Raw genomic sequence first — 20,727 nt, forward strand, 5'->3', positions numbered from 1 at the left:
TTAAGAAATTTAACAGTTTGGCAATGCTGTTTCTCCAAGACATACAGTGAGGGCTAGAGTTAAAAATAGAGTCTTTAAAAGAAACATTAAATACTCCTATATATATTCCATGGTACAGATACCCAGACATGCATATGCCAGCAGTTGTATATATGTGAACAAGGAAGCCATGCAATTAAGGTTTTGTGTCAAACCACAACCAACTCTTCGGTTTGTTTTTATTAGAGAATAATTTTTTCCTTAGATGAGATCAGGGATAAAGAAAGATGAAATGTGCATGTGTCTGAGCAAAAGTTCAGATAGAATCAAGTTCATGTTTTTGCTTTGTGTTTAGAATTGCTAGAGAATGCTTATGCTGTTAATACTTTGCTTGAAAAGTAGGTTAAAAGTCATGTGTTTGAAATGATTATCTACTTAGTCTACTGACGCCTAATAATGTCTCTATGTGTCTGTCAGAACATTTAGTCATAAAATACGACTAGTCACGTTACATTTTTCCATGAATGTTTTATGAAGAGAGTAATTTTATAGTGTAAATGATTTATCAGATCAATAGTGTGCTGCTATTATGCCCTTAAAGTTTTCAATTAGATCTAATTATGAATTAATTCAAGATTTGATATGAAATTGAGTGGATTTATGAAAAAGGCTTTTTATAGAAACCTTCTCCCTGTTCGTGCACCCTGAGTTTTCATTGTTATAGTGCAGTGTGAATATAGAGAAGCTTCTTTATTCCCTTGCCTTCAGAAATGTGTAATATGGGGTTTTTTTCCTAATGTTGTCAGGATCTACAATTTGTCAGATAGCCAGAATTTGTCATCTTTATGCCTAGAATTCATAATTACTCTTCAGAACAATTAATACAATAAACTTTTGTTGATTATATATTTAGTGATATGTAGCCACTACAATACAATTTTAAAATTCTTCTTGCATTTTGAGGAGTGGGGGGAGGGAACTGTCATTAATGTAAAAGCTCTCCTTGTCAATATTATAATGGATGGAAGTGGACATGTGTGGAGTGCGTGACTGTTGAGTTACTGTGTTTCACTATTAATTTGTGAATCGTAATTTTAACATAGAAATGAGATGCAAATTAGACTACATATGTGTATTGTGTATGTATTGGTTACCATTTGGGTAAGAATTAGTCTACAAAGGTAATTGTACACCCACATGTGTATATATATTGCTGTGCTGTGCCAATTGCTTTTACTTTGCTATGAAAACATTATAAATATCTTTTAATTAAGATAACTTAGTTAATACAAACCTAAGTACTCTGTTTTTAAACCATTTTTACTTGAAGGCTGTATAGGTTTTTAGATAGGAAGATGTCTCCAGGTCAGGAAGTTCCTGAGCTGCAGATTGCTGGAGACAGGGAGAATGCACCAGAGGAACAGCGCCATGAAGGTTGCCCTTCTTTCAGCAGCCTTGCTCCCAAGATAGGGTGCTAAGCTTTAGATTAATCTGTTTTCTGACTCAATATAGCAATGGTTGTTATGTTCTTGGTTTTGAATACCTTGTTTATATTAGGGATGATGTAGCATTCGTGAATACCACCTAACTTTTATGTCCTGAAGAATCACATTGGCAGTTTTACAGGAACCCCAGAATCTGCTTGTGTTTTTTAAAACAGTACCAAACTATTCTATATCATTTGTGTTTCATCTGGGAGAGTAGGGGATGTGGGTGTGTGTATTTATATATTTATGTAAAAAGTACATCCCCTTTTTTTCTATATATAGTGGTGAAAATAGAGCACCAAGGTGCATGTGCACACACACATACCTATATATCTTATATTCTTCAGAGGAGTGTGTGTGAGAAGCGCTTCAGCACAAGTTGACACAGAACTTGGATGTGTTCGAACAGCTTCCAAGAGACACATGCCCAGGTTGGGAACACAAGCCTGAAAGGCCAGCTCTGTCTTGATGAGTGAATGGCTAAAGGCTCTAATATAGATACCTTCACGTGTGGGTCAGGTTAGGAATAGCTCTTTATTACCCTACAGCTGTCAGTGCAGCTTCTAGCTGATGCCCAGCTACCAGACCTTTACATAGTGACCTTTTCAATTTGGTGCTGGAACTGAGGAGAGCATATCAAGCAGCTCTTGATGTGGAGGCAAAAGTGATTAAGTGGTTCACAGATTATGACTGTTACTGCTTGATAGCTAATCTCTTCATCCTGCTTTAATGGAGGGAGTTGGACTAGATGATCTCTAAAGGTCCCTTCCAAACCCTGTGATTTGGCTCTGGCCAAGGCACACAGGATTGTGCAGACAGAACTGGACAGGATAGGACTCTTACAGTGGGTAATTGTTTTTTCAAGAGAAAGTGATTTAGGTTAGTTAAAACAACAAGTGCTTTGAAAGTTAACCTATTTAGTTTCCAGCTACACTGTAGGATGGTGGTCTCAGACAACCAATAAAATTCCCACATGAAGTTCATTGTAACTAAACATTTTTCAGAATTAAATAAGTCTGCTTTTTAACTGCTTCACTATCATTGCTTTAACTGCTTTTATTGGGATACATGTCTTTCCTTCAAGAAACCATACATTCTGAATTGAGGTTGTGAAATAAAGCTCATGAACTCACAGCATTCCTGGCGTTTAAGAACATTTCTATCACGTTTCTTCCACTTAATAGAAAAGTCATGTTAGAAATTTTTTTTCTAAATAAACTGAATGATGACTAATAACAGGACAGAAATAGAAGGCAGATATTTCATGTTGTTATATGAAAATGGAAGTAATTTTTCTCGTATTCCTAATTAAGATAATAGAGTGATTTTTGCTTAGAAGAATGTTCAGTCAGAGGAACAAATCAGATACACAGAAATTTGGTAGGTGGTGTGAGGGTGGAGAGAATTACATGCAAAAATTGGAGAGCACAGACTTTATGTCATGTGGAAACTTACTCAGTTAATGAATTTGTCAAAGAATGTGTGGAATTTTAGAAATGAAAATATTTAATGACATTAGTTTTGGCCATGAATATAATAATGAAATATTTGTGATTGAGTGGTAAGTGATGGCAAGGAAATTAAAGCAACTTGCACAATATCATGAACTGCAACTTTATGTGCAGTGTACCTTTCTCTTTTTTTTTTTTTTTTCCCCTTTAGAAACTTAATGGTTCATAAGTTTGAGGGATTTTTTTTTTTTCCTGTGAAGAAATTCCTTTAGATTCCAAATTTACTAGGTCAGTCTGGAGGTTACAGATAATTTTAGCTGTAACATCAGTTCTGTAAGAAACTTCTTTTGTGAAAGATATTACGTCTGTATTTTTTGTGCATGGTTTGTTGCAAGCCAAGTAGCACTTTGATGTGAAAGGATCCTGTTCTGTAATCCACATCACTATCTAAAATGTGAAACAGGGAGAATTTAATGTGAGATGTTGTCCTGTTAAGCTTCTGTCTTGGAGAACTTTTTAATGTATATTGGTGCATGACTTCCCAGTGAGTTCCAACAAGTTGAACTACATGTACAAGCTTTAGGAAGGTCAGACAACCATTAGAGTGCAGACATGTTGGTTAATTTTGTTACTAATTTCAAATAATGTGTTTGTTTTCTAAAGCTCTGGAAATGTTAACTTTTTGTAAAAATGCTAACATTTTAGTTTGAGGGTTTTTTTATTAATTGAAATGTTTCTATTTTCAAGGGAACAAAAGAAATTGAAGGTGAAGAGGAGTCTGGTTTAATTCCGCCTGCGGAAGTGTTTGCTCCTAAAAGTCTGGTATTGGTGTCCAGACTGGATTATCCAGAAATTTTCAGGGTAAAGAACTTGGAATTGCCATTTATAATATATGTCAACAGACAAATCTGGTTTTAATGAGTAGCAGTGACAGTAATTTTGATTTAAAACATCTCAGGATTGATGTTGGAATTTAAGAGCAAAAGTAAGCTTAGATTGAACTAGATAAAATTCAATGTCTAGGACAGTAAATAACATCTATATATAGGTTGAAGCAGCATTTTTTTACCCTCCAAGCAGTTTTAAATCTGCAGAAAAGATAGAGATTTTTCTAGGCTCAATTTACTGTATAACAGAGGGAATTATTAAGACAGAAACAGACTTGCTTAGGTGAAAACAAGGCATTAAAAGTGTTTGTTTAAAGTTATTAGGGTAAATTAAAGTTTTCTGGTGTATGTAAGGCAAAATGTCAGAGCCTCTTCCAGATCAAATTAAGATGCATGACAGAGATTTAGGATCTTGAATTACTTTCAGCTGATGAAATATGACTGATCCAAGATAAATGAAGAGCTTAATATTTAGTAAGCTAATACATATTAACAGAAACAAATATAGTTCAGTTTATAGATCAAAGGAGGAAATCATTCAACAGTTAGGTTGTCATTGGACATTAAAAATGACTCAGATTAAAAGTCCATGTAACCTAGTGTTTTGTCTCTGATAGTGGCTCATAGCACAAGGAAAGCAAAGTGTATAAGAATAGAACAGGCTGTAGAAATAATGCCACAAAATACTGTCCTAATTCAATGTAAATTATAGTTAAATGACATTCTGAACTAGAGGCGTCAGCTGTGTGACTTTTTTCATGTAATTTGTCCAGTTTCTTAAGGCTCAGCTCTTACAGCAACCCATAGCAAGGAGTTTCACAGCTTAACTATGTGTTATATGAAAAGTTACTGTTGGAATTATTTCTAAAAAGAGAATTCCTAAACATTTGCTGATTTATCAAAACTACAGCAGTTAAAAGGCACCAAAGGGATTCTGTGGAACAAAGTTATTTGTTTACTTTTTTTCTAAAGCCTTCTTAGAATGTAATGTTGAATCAATTTACCGTTAATTATTATTAAAAATAATAAAGCTGTATCTGTGATTTCTAGTTCAAAAGTTCTGAAGTGTTAATATACTGTTCATTAAAAAAAGGGTTTATATTGAAATAATAAAAACATAAGTTAAATATGATATGGCATTGTTGATCTTTGACGCTAGTCGTTAAATGAGCTTCAAAAACTCATGGATTCATCAGTCATCTATTCTGGAAACCTGTCAGATTATTGAATTAAAAGCACAGATGAAGCCATGTTGATTTCATAATTTTTAAAAGGAACTTATAGTAAAAAACAAAATATGGAACAGAGCACAAATATTAACGATATTCCTTTTAAAAAAGGAGTATAACTACACCTGCCAGCACAAAACATCCCCTCTAAATGGCCAAGCTAACTTTTAAAAATGAATCGTTGCTTCTATAGTAGAGTACTGTATCTTCAGTTGGAAAAAGTACTTCACTACATTAGTAACTGTTAAGACAAACTTTTTTAATGAAAATTTTGTATGTAGATCTTTAAGTAGTTTGACATATATATTGTCTAATATATTTTGTCTGTCTTTCTAGGCTTGCCTTGGCCTGATCTATACTGTCTATGTGGACAGCCTGAATGTGTCTCTGGAGACTCTCATTGCAAATCTGTGTTCATGCCTTGTCCCCGCTTCTGGAGGGTCTCAGGTAAATGCAAAACCAACAACAACAAAAAATCTAGTTAATTTAATTTATTAAAAAAACAAAAAATAAATTCTTGGAATATTTTTGAAGAAAAAAAGATCATAGTTCAGCTGAGTGCTTTCCCTGTGGCCTATGAGTGCTTTCCCTGTGGCCTGTCTTTTAAAGATAGCAAAAATTCCATTCCAGGATAAGGTCAAAGGGTTAATTTTGTCACAGAGTTGGCTTTTTACAAGGCACAGTAACAAATCAAGTAGTTTGTATAAGTTGAGTTTTTAATAATAATGTGTGTTCAAGTACATTTCTGCTTGCTACAGATTTTTTTTTTAAGAGCTTTTTTTCTTTGCCATTTTTTAACATGTCTTTCACTTTAGTTCATTTACCTGTGTCTTTTCCTTGATGCAGTTCATGATTCCTCTGTTTTTTCTCTTTTGTAACTGAAATGTCTATTTTCACAAAATATAACAAAAAATGTTAGAAAAGTAATTTGCACATGGTTTTCTCAGAGATAATGAAATATTCCAGGTAGCCCATGCATTCAAAAATAAGATAACGTTTTCCAGCAAATACACTTCTTTCAGCTTTTTACCTATGCTTTCTGTGAGAAGGAAGTCAGCTTTTGTTGATTTACTTAAAATAAGTGACTCTGATACATTTGTAGGTTTCTGACAAGGCAATTGGATATTACTTGCTTGACCTTTACATTATGCTGTGGACACTTCTGGGAAATTGTAGTCCTTAATCATGAAAGGCACTTGGAAACTAAGTACAAAAAATATTTTAGAGTCAATTTCATACACATTTTCTGATAATCTAACCTTCTTGAAATCCTACAAATCTCTGATTCTTTTCTGTTTTTCCTATAGTTTTGTCTACTTTGGAATTTCTCATAATTGTGTAAGTGGCAAAATGTCCTCTCAGCTTAGCAAAGATCTACCTTACTACTCTCCGGGCAACCACGTCTGTGTTTTTGCATCCTAAGCTTTTTGGGTTTTAACAGGAGTAATTGGGAGTAATCTCCTCATCAGAAATGGTCTTTTCCAGTTTTATCAATATTTGAACCTCATATTACAAGTTTTGGTGATCCGCTTGAACTGCTGTCCTCCTTTTTTGTTTTTTTTCTCTCCATCCATAAATACAACTTTCTCCAGTGACTCTTACCTCTGTTAAAGGAAGGGGTACAAATCATGCTCCTCTGGCTATTGTGCTTTCTGCTTTGTCTCTTTAAATAAAATGTTCTTTCAGTTAGAACATAAATTTACTAGTGTCAAACTCTCATTTAAATAACAAATTAAGTTTTAGTCTTTTGCTTATTAAACTTCATGCTTCTAAGGCTAAATCTGAATTACATATCTTAGAACGAGAACACTGTACTGATATTTATTTCCATAAGTCCTGGAGGAGCCTCCCAGGCTATTCATGTTTCCACTATTGAAATAATCAACTGTGAAACTAGTTATTGACCTGCATCCAAGACTGCTGCTAAAGTGCTGGGAACAAACATCTCTGCTACAGCTCAGGGACTTGCTTGGTTTTTACTTTGGAGCATTTTGATTTCAAACATTATCTGAAGCTTGCTACCTTCACGTATTCAACATATTTGCTGCCATACAGGGAGTTGTACCACACTTACTGCTTGTACAGAAATGCTCTCACCCCATGGTAGTGGTAACTGCTTGAAATCACCCACTGCTTGAATGTCATGTGGATTTACTTGGAGGAAAGCAGGATTATTTTGCAGTTGCAGTGCTTTTTGGGATGTGATACACCAGTGCATTCCTTTCATTCCCATTTCCCATTTCTCTCAAGGGAGGTATGTTCTTGTGTTGGAAAGGTAACTAAAGGATTGATTCTACTTTAGTACACAGAGCATGAATATGGGAGTAGCAAAAGTGTCCTCTTCAATACCCATAGTTCACAAGTGTGTTCATACTTAAACCAGACAGGCAGACAGTAGGTATCAAAGAACTCTGAAAACAATACATATTTTTTCTGTTTGGAATGGGTTTTAAGCTGTTAATTGTTTATTTTTCTGGAAGTTTTTTAATGTATTATTAACAATGTAATATTTAATACCTTCAAAGCCACAACTACTTAATTCAGTGGAGATGCAAGGAAGACACTATTGTGCTATAGGTTCTAGGAGACATATCATTGTCCTCAAATTATATTTCAGAATTCTGTTGGTCAATTCAGTTATTCTTACTGACCTTAAACTTATGTATACAACATAGTTTTATCAGGCTGAATCTCTTATCTTTATGACAACAACTTGTTTATTCTATATAAATTAAATTTATACCCAATTAAAAAAAATTCTTTCCACAGAAATTGTTTTCTTTGGGAGCTGGAGACCGACAATTGATACAGACTCCTCTACATGATAGCCTTCCTGTTACAGGCACCAGTGTGGCTCTTCTCTTTCAGCAGCTAGGTATGTCTAAGTCTTCTTTGGAAAAAAAAAAAACAGAACACTTTTTAAAATTCTAGAATGGGGTATTTTCTGTTCTCATTCAGTTCAGTTCATGTGCCAAGAAGGCTACACAGTAAGTACAAATTTCTTTTGAATGAAAGAATGACTAATAGTGTCTTTATCCCCTAATCAGACATTCATTCATATAAATTTCTTGTATACTCTGCCTGTGGTAGGTTATCTCCAATATTACGTACTGTCTGTAAAAGTACTGCAAGCAGAAGGAAGCCTGGCCTCTGTTTAATTACAAAAACATTTATGTAAAACCTGCCCCTTGAATACTGTACAAATTCCAAACAAAACCGAGGAGGTTATAATAAAATTAGCGTAACTGAAAAGGTTAGTAGAGAAAATACTATGTTCTGGTACTGGTAACTATGTGGAATTCATATCAATCTGTTATTATTTGACACAGTCAGCTTCAAATGCTTACTTGTTCATTACAATTACAACCTTGTGTTGCTGTTACCTGGCTGCTTCAATACTAATCTCATGTCTCATTCAATTTTAATGCTCAATTAGTCATCTTTCTGTCGGTTTCTGAAGTGACTTTGAAGCACAAGCTTGCAGCAGCCATTGATAAGCGTGTCATTAATAACCTTTTCTGAACTGGTGAACCTCATGTTTAATCTTAAGTAACTGATTGACTTCAGAACACATGTTGTCATCCATGCTTATCACATATTGACCATAAGAATGGATGCAAACTGGGGAGAACAGTGAAGTGATAGCTTGTGTCACAGAAAGGAATATCAGATCTGATGAGCACAGTGCCATCTTCTACTGATAAAATGTAATTGTATCATTTCAAGCAGAATATTACTCTAAAGGCATGTTATTATTTTGTTGATAGCAGTTTAAATTTAAAAACATTATGAACATGTTATAGGTGCTCCTTATCCTTACCACAATCCCAGAAGTTTTATGTGGCTTATTATGTCAAGATACATTAAGGTTACTTTGATAGGATTCAATCAGTGATTTAAACATAGGTAAGTCCAACGACTTCCCCGTTTCTGAAGATATAAATTATAGTTTGAGATACTATATAGTATGATAAGATATACCATGTAGTATGATATGTTTGTTTTCTAAGTATGGTATGTAATACCACAGTTGAGGCAGTTGATTCCGGGTAATAGCAGTGAAGGTTGCTAAAAATTCACAGCTCTGAAAATGTCGAAGAAAGTAGGGCTTTTAGGTAGTGCTTAGATAGGTTAGCTAGCATGGCTTGTGACATAGCTTTTGTACAATGAATTGGGATTTTCCTGTTTTGTCACAGGAGCAGTCCGAGGAAGATGACAAAGGAAATTAATTGTGAAAAGTTATTTTATGCATCAAATTTAATAGAAGAAACTCTATAAAGGCAGAGTTGGAATGTAAATAGGGAAGAAGAAACTAAGGACCATGTTTTCCTCAGTTTCCCTTTTCCTGGAAATAGGAGCAGGCTGTTTTAAATAAATTCACATTTATTCTTACTTTTTATGTAGTCTTATGAAAAGTTAAAGGCAATGAATCGGGGGGGATGTGATCGAACCTACTAGACTATTCCTTTGAAAAAATTACTTTTTCTAAGATCTAATGCTTTCCTTTGGAGATTGTGATAGAGCTTGTCAGAGTTTTTCTTTTCTTTTTGTAATGATATTCACACTTGGTCTATTTCTCTCGTTCTATTGGAACAGGAGTTTAATGGGCATTTGTCTCTAGTCTGGGTAAAAGCATTTTACTTTTGTTGTCCGGGGTAGTGTTTGATAGTTACTTCAATGTCAGCTGTTATCCCATCAAATGCTGGTGTTTAGGACACAAATATTGACTAGGCTGTTTGTCAAGTAACGACATGTTCAGTTATTTCTCTTCCGGTACATGTCACTTAATCCTATTTAATTATTTAATAGGAGATTGAAGAGTAGCTAGAAAAATATTTGTGAACTGCACAGATCACCTTTTTAAAAATAGCTTTCTTTGACAAAGATGGGCAGCAAGACAAAATTTACCGCTATGAATAGATACAAAAGTCGTTTCAACATTTATTTTGAGAATTATTGTGCAATAATAGTCTCATCATGCTTTTTCTGCTTGGCAGGATAATACTGTGTCAGCAGATGACCCTCCCTGTATTACCAAGTTCGCAGCATATCTGGAAATAGACATTATTTTTACTTAGGCGTTTAACTACAGTTGGGAAAAACATCCCCAAAGGGTTTGAAGCTTAATAATAAGGAACAGCAGTGTTTGACATTTGAAATCATGCATTCCCTTTTTTTATTTAAAAAAAATGTAATATATGAGAATAATGTGCCAAAAGCCAGGCCTGTAGCTGGATCACTACACCTAAAAATGATTTCATCAACAAGGATTAGCTGAAAAAACAGTAATCAAAGTTACTTTTAAAAATAATCTATGGTAGCTAGAAGACTTTCAATACTCTTGTATTTCTCATTGTCTGTTAGTAACATGGTAGTTATCTATAAAAGCTTTAAAACGTAGTAATCTTCAGACTCAAAGGATATTTTGGTTATATTTCTCTTTTTTCTCACTGCATTAACAATACAGTCCTGTGTTTCTGCCTTAAGCTTTTATATTTTCTGCAAACTCAAACCCAGCTTTCCTTCCCCACTCTGTTGACAGTGTGGTTATTCAGCACCATCATATTCAGTCATTTGTGTCTTAACACATATACCTCCATGTCCCTAGTGGCAGTATTTTCTGAAGAACCTAAGATACAAAATTATATTAGGGACCTGAGCAGCAAAACAAGAACTTAAGGTTTAACCAGCACTTTTAATTTTTGCATATTTCAAGGGCTAATAGTGTGAATCACACTGCTAAGCTGAGCAGAACAATTAGGAGAATTTATTTTCCTGAAGAATTAATGTTTCCCCCTACTTTCCAAACACTTAATTGAAGACAAAAGAGTTTCCCTTCCTTTCCTTCTTGTTTAGTCTCTTATCTGGGCTGTTTTCCTATCCCCTTATTTCCTCTGTTCCATTTCATTTGTCTGTACTGGTTTTCCTCCTCATATCTTCACCACTCAAGTATTTTCAGTACAACTCAGACTGACTTTCAGTGTTACAAGGAAAGTCATTTTTTTAAGTGGTAAAACTGAAAATTTGAAGTAACATACTTTGAATCTTCTGCATGACACAAGGTAAGGGTGCTTTTGAATTTGGGGCTATGTAGAACAGAGATGAAATAGATGGAACAGGATGAGGATGAATTGTTATGCTAGTTTGAGCCAGTTTACTTGGCAAGCTTGTCTTGTGTTTGTCTGACCTAAGATATAATTTATGTAAAAGTGTTAAACAGTGTTATCCTTCAACCTTTTTCCATATTTTAAAGTATTTTAAATCTAGAAATTGTGTATATACCATTAGCCAATATATGAAGCCTTTAAAACAAGTACTTTAAAAATAATATATCTGAAGACTGGAGTGTCATTAAATATCACAAGTTCTAGATGTCAGAAGTGATTGGTTGATTGAACTTTTAAAGATTATTACAGTTGCACAGAATATAAATACTAGGATGGATATGTATGATGATGGCAGATTTGATAAGCATGGAAATACTTCAGTACAAGCGGTTAAAAAGTGCTCCACTCCAGTATTAGTACTACTGGTAACATGTATTATTTTAATATGGCTATTCAATTACAAAATTCAGCACTCTGACCTGCATCTGATAAGCTCAGAGTATTATCTGTCCTTTCTCTCTACTAGCATGTTCCTACCTTTCCTTTGCATGAGAGCAGATACATCTCTGATACCACAGAGAGCTGCTTAAAACTAATTACCTAATTAACACTAAGCAAGCAAATGCAACTGAATGATTTTCTACACATTTCCATAGTGAGACACTGACAGTGATGGGTTTTGTTGGTTTAAACAGTCATGGAGCCAAAACCCATTACTGTTATACAGTAATAAATCCATTCTTAACATAATTATGGGATTGTATGTTCACTGTCATACCTGTTTATAAGTTTTGGGTGGACTGACAAAATGTACAGAAGAAAAATAAATGTTGTATCTTCTCATTTTTTGGTCACTTGATTTGTTAGAAACTGATGAAGAACTATGGGATTTTAAAAATATTGTTGTTTTGATAATGAATATAGTAAAATTGTTTTGTGTGTTCAAAAATTTGTTTAAAGGGAGATCTTAATTCTCATAGAATCATAGAATGGTAGGAGTTGGAAGGGACCTTTAGAGATCACCTAGTCCAACCCCCCTGCAGAATCAGGGTCACCTAGATCAGGTCTCATAGGAACATGTCCAGGTGGGTCTTGAAGACCTCCAAGGAAAGAGACTCCACAACAGTGTTATTTTAATTATTTTTTAATGAAAATGTGTTGGTGCATCTCTATATGAAGGTAGATATCTGTGTGTGCAGAGGGATTTTTAAAACTGTCAACCTCGCACTTTACAGTTTTGGTTAACTCATTGAAACCCACGCTTTTCAAAGTGATCCTGTAGTTGTGCCAGGAACATTCAGCATACATTTTGCTCTTGGAAGACTTGAAATCTCTGCTTACTCTTATAATTCAACAGGCTCTGTCCTTGGTTCTTATAAGTATTTCCTTTGAAAACTGGTGTCAGCCCTGAGTGCATCAGCAGCCCCACAACCCCTTCTGGCAGTGTTGAGCTGCCTGTGTTCAAGGTCAGTGCTGATGTAGCACAGCTGTGCAACCTTGCTTGGGTTCAAACTGTTGAGGAAAGAACTGTGTGAAAGATGCAAGGAGGGGCCCGTTGACCTCTTAGCTTAGATGCTGTACGTAAGCTCAGGCCGTACTCTTGGTCTTTGTCTGAGACATGTTGCAGCAATGCTTGTACTTGGCAACATACCTCTATCACCCAGATCCTCGAACATGGGCTAGACTGGATCTCAGGTCTTGTTCATGACTATGGACTTGCCTGATGATCGCTGTCGTTGTCCTGGCTGCCATTGCTGGACCTGATCCTGACCCTGCTCTGCTGACTTCACTTCATGGCTTGACCTCAGACCTTCCTCATCACTGTAGGCTTTCCTGTTTGTGTCAATTTTTGGTTGAATCTGGCTGCTGTCAGCAGAACTGCCCAACTCATCTTCTTCTTTGTACTGTGGGACTGCATCACTTGCTGGTAAGGGTGCTGCCTCTTTCCACCTTATTGTGATACTTGGCCCTGCCTTGTCTTCTCTTACATGACAGTGTGCACCTACTCGTCTCTGGCAGCTGCTGGTTCTTCAATTTTCGCAGTTTACCTTCTTAAAGTCTTGAGAAAATTGGTATTTTGATACTATCATAATAAGTTTTGAGCCCTTTGATATTAAAAATCAAGCCTTGCAAGTCTTACAAGAGATGTAATCATGTACTGCTTCCTGCCTGGTGTAGTTGGATCCTGTGAAAGAGATCTTCCTTGACCGTAAAATCCGCACCGTGGTCAGACGTTCAGCATTCCACAATAAAACTGTCTTTATCTGTTAACAACCTGTCCAACATTTTAGTGCTTCCCAATGTACTACCTCAGAAGTTATGATGTGAGCTACTGGAGCACAATTGTTTATGTATTGCAAAGATAAACATCCCACACTTCAGCAAATGTTGACCTGTGGAGAATGCAGAGAATTGATCTCCTGGAGATCATCTGTAATTTTTTCTTTCAGTTTTAAGTACAAAGAATGACTGTGATGAATCAGATGTCAAAACCACTAGATAGCAGAAAAGTTCAAGTGCAAGGTATTTTACTTTGCTGAAGGAGAGGAATATCTTGTAGTCTAGTGACTGTCCCAGTTTGGTGTGCAGAATAGTAGACACATGTACCAGAGGAGTGCAATATTAGCAGTGATGTCAAAAGTGTGTGAGTTACAAGGCTGTTCTGGTTAAACCTCATCCTATGTAGGGGAGAGGCTGAAATGTTTAGTTGTGTGTCCCATGTAGTTTAACAGCATGAGAAACTGAATGCTTGGGAAAAGAGTGCACCCTTAGTGAGCTTAGAAGAGTTCATGGGCACACCTGCTTAAGCTATGGAAAATGGTAAACATCAAGAACAAACTCATAGTCAATAAAGGCTGGAAGTTGAAAGATTATTTTAACCATGAGAGGAGAAAAATTCTGAAATGTCTTCAGTTGTCAATAGTAATGTCAAGCAGTATCATTACATTACATTACAAGACAAAGCTTGATCAATTTGGGATTATATGATACAGACATGATGGCAAAAGACTGGACTCTTTCACTGTTTATAGAGTGTTCAGTCTCACGTTTCTAAATCCAGCACATATTAAAGTAGTCAGAGTTTTTACTTTTGACTGTATTTGTTAAGACTTTGAGGAATGTTTTGTAATGCAATAGTTTTTGGTTTAGGGGAGATGTAACATTATCAGCCTCTCGTACAGTGTACATTATGCCAAAGGATAACTATCAGATTACCATATAAATGGAAAAAGGCATTCTGATAAATATATATGTGTATTTGTATGGCTGAGAAACATGAAAGGGACGTGAAAGGGTCACTGCACATTCAGCATGTGAGCTGGCTTCAACTTGTCAATTAAGAAAATCCTTTATCTTCAACATAGAACAAGAATTGTTTACATTTTAATACTTCATTATGTTCAGAAATAATGTAAAGGCAGCTAAGCAACGAGAGATATAATCTACAAAGTGTATAAAGTGACCAAATGCAGTGTGTTCAGTATCGTAATACCTATAACTGAGAAATGCACTAAGCATCAATGTGGTTCCCTTTCCACATCTTTTGGTTTGTTATGAGACTTCAGTGATATGAATCAGAACTTTTGTTTTTTTTACCTCAATCAGATTGTTTACAAACATATTACCCATTTCAATTTTGTCTCTTTACATGAGATGATGTGTATTGTGTGATGGGAACATCAATACCCTTTGTTGGACTTCAACAGTATGCATGATTGAATTAAGACAATTCTACTGAACTGCGTAATCAAAAAAATTTTAAGCAGTCTTTGATCTTAATAAATTGTGTACTCTACACCCTATGGAACCTGGTACCACATGTTGCATGAGTGGATGTTGCTGGCTTGTGTTGCAGTTTCAGTTTAAATCCCAATGGCCAATGAGCTGCAATTAGCTCTATAATCCAGCAAAATAGAATTTTCCATTCTAGCTTTCCAAGTAGATCTGTGCAGTCTGTCAAAGAAAAAATAGATTACAAAGGGATCTGATGTGGCATTTACTGCTAATAGGACCTCACTGCTGCAAAAGCAGAATAAAAAGAAAGTATTCTTTTAGATATGTTGGGAATAAAGTAATATTGTGATAGTAAATTTTGTCCAGGGACTCTTCTGCACTCCCAAGTAGCTCCACTTTGTGGACAGTCACTGAAGCTTCGTTTCCCCAGCAGCGTAAAATACCAGGCAACCGATCCCATTTGTCAACATCCATTTCCAGTTGCATAGTCCTGCCACTTCTCCTCTGCTAAAATGATGCTTGGCTTACTGGTAACATCCTGAGTTATTTTATTTCACCAAGTTAACAAATTATTTGGAAGGTGGAAGGAGGGAAAGTGACCTCTGGTTTCTGTCAGCAATCTCAGGCTGGGCTTTGATGCTGTTGTTATATCAGTTTAATAGCCAAGTGCTGCTGTGAGAACAGATCCATCCCTCTTTCAATTTGAACTAGCCCGCCTTTGACTCTTGTGAGGTTTAACGCCGGTGTAAGGAGTCGGCAGCAGCATATGGATAAGACCATGCCTTATAATGACAGCCATTAGAACAACTTACAGTCAGGTCATGTCAAGCTGTTCCTTCAGAATACACTGCTCATTTTTTTCACATTTGTTTGGCATGTGTGGATACACCAAGAGCCCTGTCATCTGCCAGTGTAATGTTGATGCTGTGCTGCCAGCTGTTGATAGACAGGATTCTGAAATGTGTTGAGAGATGGTGAACAATATTTCTTATTCACATGAAGCACATGAAATAAGATGCTTTTTATCCAGTCCTAACTTGTATTACTAATGCCTCTTTTAATGAGGCAGAATATGCAGTAGTTCATTTTATGTAATTTATAAATCTCAGAAAGAAAACTTTTCTGACAAAAGTAAATACTACTGTCAAAGTAAAGAAACTTGAGCTATGTATTTGATAAAGGGCTGTGGTTAGTGAGCTGGTTTTTAAAAGGAAGCTATTTAAGGTGAAAATGAATAAAATAGTATATTACTGTTCGCTCTTTAACAATAAGATGAAGTTTTTTAAGCTGTTAAATGAAAATTTTTTGAGATATTTGAGAAGAGTGATTTTCTATTTGTAGTAGGACTTTATAAAACGCTGTGCAGAAGAGTGAAAACAAATTATTGTTTTCCAGAGATGAACAAAATGTCAACTCCAAAGAGCAGCTGTCTAATACATAGACACACAAATTGCAAAAAGGCTAAAGATACCACTGCTTATGGAAAATACTGAAACAGATCCTTCCTGGAACAAAGTACTTTTCTTTCTACTTTTGCTGATTTGAATGCAGAGATAACTTTTCTCATTCTGACTTAATAGTGGTTTAAGCATAAGACTTTGCAAAACTTAAAACTTCAAAACTTCAGTGTTAATCTGGTGCTGAGAGAAAAGGAAAAACAGTTCTGTAGATTTTTTGTTCTATATATTTATTCTTACAAAACCATGTTTGAAGAATTGCTATTTAGTCGCAGTGTGGGATGAGATATCTCTGTCTCGGGAAAATACCAGACAGTTTCACAAAGAAATATTTTTTTTAAGCTTGCTAAATGTTTTGCAGAGAATCCAAATATGACCTTCTAAGAAAATGAAGTGGCTTTTTCAGAGTTATGATATTTTTAAGTTTTTTTAATGTAATATTTGTGGGATTATGCTCCATGAATATCAACAAACAGTGGCTGAAGATAGCTCCAACAGAATATCCTGATCAACCACCTCTCTTCTTCTTGTATTTGCACTTATTTGATTCCATTAATATAATACTTCAGTAGTTGTGTCCCTTGAGAAAGACTTTGTAGTCCTTAGACAGGAAACAGATATGTTTGCAATTTCTTGTGTATCCTTGACCATTTTTCCTGTGTACAGTTCAAGAATGACAAAACTCCTTGCATTCTTAGATATATTCTTTCTAAGGATCTTAACAGTAGTATTCTTACTCTGCATTGTTTTGTCAAAGGACATTTTTCTACTTTAAATGAACCCAGTCAAATTATCCATTTGCTTCATCAGGATTTAATTTGCAGTATTTCTACTAAGAATATTTCACAATCCATTACACATGTCAGTCTTGCCCAAATATTATACTATTCTTTTTCGTACTGCAGCTACTTGTAATTTTGTGGGTTTAATTCTCTGTTTTGTCTAGCTGTTGGCTTTGTTCATAGCTATGAGTAAGAAGTTCAGTTTTTATGTGAATAAATTTGCCTTGTATTTATCTGAAATTAGTCATTGCAGTTTAATTCAGATCACTTGAGACTTGACTTTTCATATATAACTGCAAAGATGACAAAAATGTCCATTATCAAGGTAAGAAGTCATTAAGAGTTTTCATATACTGCTTGCATTGGTGAAAGTGAAAAGAATCATAGAATGGTAGGGTTTGGAAGGGAACTTCAGAGATCATCTAGTCCAACCCCCCTGCAGAAGCAGGTTCACCTAGATCAGATCTATTGATTTAATTCCTTTAGCATATACCTTTGTATTTTCAGAATTCTTGGTTTGCACATTGTGCCTAGAAGTCAATAAAGATTAAGAAGTCAAGATCAGGTTCTATGATATGCTGCTGTTCTTAAGTGGACATCATCATACTAGGTTTCTGGTGCTTCTTAGCTAACACGACAAAGTCCCATTAAAAGGCTGTTGTTAATGTGTAGAAGCTGTTCAGGCTTTATTCTCGGATGATTCTTGAATGGTCAAGATGGAAAATGAAGAGATACATACAGTAATTTAATTTTGATGTACCACTTCCCTATTAGATTACATACTAATTTTATGTAGGTGCTAATTAGCTTATATGCAGAATTATTTCTGAAGGGCTGTAACTCTTCTTTCTAATCAACTGGCTTTAAGGCTTTGAATCTAGAGTCAGAAGAGTTAACATTTCCTTATTATTACAGTTTTTCTGATTTTGAATGTTTTGTTTTTTTTCTTTTGATTGGGTTGTTGACAGGTTTTTTTTAATGCTCTTTCTGAAGTTTAAAATCTATTGGTGGCTGAACAGAAATCCTCCTTTATATTCAGACATATATGTACCATATATGAATCAGTTTGGAGAGCTGGTAAATTTTAATAACTGGTTTTGATTGCTTAAATAATTCAGCAGTTGCAAGTAACTTCTTCATATCATGTGATTTTAGATTTGATATCAGAATAAAGAAAGATCATTTTGACTAACCACTATATATGATTTTTTGTAACTTGCTCTTGTTCTTCCAACATATCTTTCAACATATGTGAGAGAGAAAGTTTTACAAAATATTTGGTGCAAACAATAAATTCATGTGTTTTACAAAGGCAGTTCTAAAGAAGGAAAGTCACCTCTAAAAGTTTCTAGAAGTGTGGGAACATTTCAGTAGTACTCTCCCACTTCTACTTAAGGAAACTGGGCGGCATTTCAATTCATTATATCCCAGTCCATTGAAAATTCTTTTACAAAATTCTTTGATTGAGTTTTGGTTATTGTGGGTTATATGGAAATGAAAAGCCAACAATTTAAAATACAGTAACTAAATCTACTTTTAGTACCACCTGTCAAGCCTGTCTGATCCAGACATAAAATCTCTTGAAAGCTTTCAGTAATGCAGGTTATGTTTGTGTAATTCAGTTATCGCTTTCATGGAAATTTGGCATTTACCTACCTGCTATATGAGTATTTTCTATATATGAAACCATTATTTGTTTGTTTTACGAGCTACTTTATTGAGAAAACTCATGCAACACACTCATATAAATCTTGATTTTATCAATCCCACTTTGGAAGCTTCAGGTATGTCATTGTGTCTGAAAAAAACCCCAAATTGCTGATTGTTTTCACTCAGTGTATTGGCAGAGCTGTGTTTGAAGCCTCAAGATACTCAGAGGGCTTTTGCTACTCTTTTAAGTAGTTCTGCAGAGGAAGTTAATCAGTTATTAATAATGAAACTATTTGAACATGCAAATGACAGACATTGTTGTGTGTCTTCCTAAGTAGATCAGATACTGTGCTTAATCCCTGTTTCCTGGTGCCTGTGTAATTTTGGGTTTGGATGACAACCGTCTGTGTGATTCAGTGCTGACAGAACACGGTTGATACTAGTAAACTTTGGGGCAGCAATAGTGATAGGAGTATTTATCTGTCAGCTAAAGAGATCTTTTTTTATGCATATACTCATTTTTACAGTCTCTTTGATGTTGCCGCTGCCAGCAACATCACCAGGCCACCCACACAGATCACTCAGCCCACCCCTACTGAGGGGACAAGATCACTACATACACAGCATGGATGATGCTTTATTCCAACTAATTGTTTACACCATGTACTTTTGTCTGCTAACAGAAGCACCTCCTTTCACTCCACCCCATGCCTGCCTCTTCTCTACCCTCCACCTCTCGCGTTACAGCCCAAGGCCTTCCGGACACCTACAACACTTTGATAGACTGTTTAATAGTCAGTTGGCTTTTATTGCATTTACACTGTAATTTTTCTGTATGGCCCCTCCTGTTCCTTACCTCTTTCTACCGTCTCCAGAGTCTGGTTTGTAGAGCAGTGTTCATTCTGTCCTACTTCTTACAAAGAACATGCAGCATTCATGGTTCAGTCACTAAATTGACCTTCAGTTGCTAAATCAAAAATTTATGTCTAAAAATGTGTTTTGATTTCAGTACTAGTCACACCCATGATTGGCTCCATGTGCTCAGAAAATAGTATGAACACTTTATTTGTGAAATGTTTAATTCATTGAGGGAGCTCAACTGAAGGCTCTGTAGTTGAGAGACTGCTTCTCTTCCTCTTCAATCTGACAAAAAGCAAGGTTAATCTCTTGGGATGCTCTGTGATTCATGTTCTCTCCTACCCAGCCAGAAGGCAGGATAAGTTAACCCTAACAAATGTGCTGGCACAGTTACATTGCTCCCCATTCGTGGGCAAGTTTGGCTGTGATTTAATCACGTAGAATGCAATGCAGTCCTTCTCTAGTAACAATGGCATACTTTTCTAAATAAGCGTTGATCCTGAACTAAGTGACATAAGGGCATATGTCACTGAACTGAGTGACATAATTTTGGGAGGTTGTTTTGACTGTTTATGTGTCTGGAGATACTATGTAATTTTTGGATTTTCAAATGGATACAATTTGGCAAGGATTACCTATGTCAGAGTACAATTGTTGCCTCTTATGAGTTAAGCTTGCATTTTATTCATTAGCAGTGCTATGTTGCTACATCTAAAAATAACAATGAAAAGAGTTTTGTTTTTCTCTACTTTTTTCTCAGCTATCTTTAGGACTTGACACTGCCTGGCACAGAACTTGTACTATGCACTTTCCAGCGGCCTTTCAGAAAGGCTTTTGAGTCTTTGTTGACCTATTTCCTGGATTAGTCTGGCTAAGTTATGGATTATTTTGTCTATTAAGCTTTTTCTTATGTCCAGTTATTCAAGAATGGCATATTGGCACAATAATGTATTCAACTCGTTTAGTTTTCCAAATTCATGTTTCTAACTCTTTACAAAAGTCTGAAGAAGTTAGTGGTAATATTTTGATTTCATGCAATATAGAGGACAGTCAATAATTTGTCAAGTACACTTTCTGCTTGGTTTTTTTTAATCATGCTTAAATA

The 20,727-nt window shown here is 35.4% G+C and overlaps 1 protein-coding gene across 6 annotated transcripts in view; it reads left to right on the top strand.

The window, feature by feature from the left end:
* SBF2 (SET binding factor 2) overlaps positions 1-20,727 on the top strand; it is a 241,978-nt gene that overhangs the window by 109,784 nt on the left and 111,467 nt on the right. For all 6 annotated transcript variants that reach the window (XM_061999218.1, XM_061999221.1, XM_061999222.1 and 3 more), the window contains exons 4-6: positions 3,665-3,778; positions 5,370-5,480; positions 7,803-7,908. In XM_061999218.1, coding sequence (XP_061855202.1) covers positions 3,665-3,778; positions 5,370-5,480; positions 7,803-7,908 — 331 coding nt within the window. The remainder of the gene's footprint in view (positions 1-3,664; positions 3,779-5,369; positions 5,481-7,802; positions 7,909-20,727) is intronic.

The sequence above is a fragment of the Colius striatus genome, chromosome 7 (genome assembly GCF_028858725.1).
Source record: "Colius striatus isolate bColStr4 chromosome 7, bColStr4.1.hap1, whole genome shotgun sequence".
NCBI lineage: Eukaryota > Metazoa > Chordata > Aves > Coliiformes > Coliidae > Colius > Colius striatus.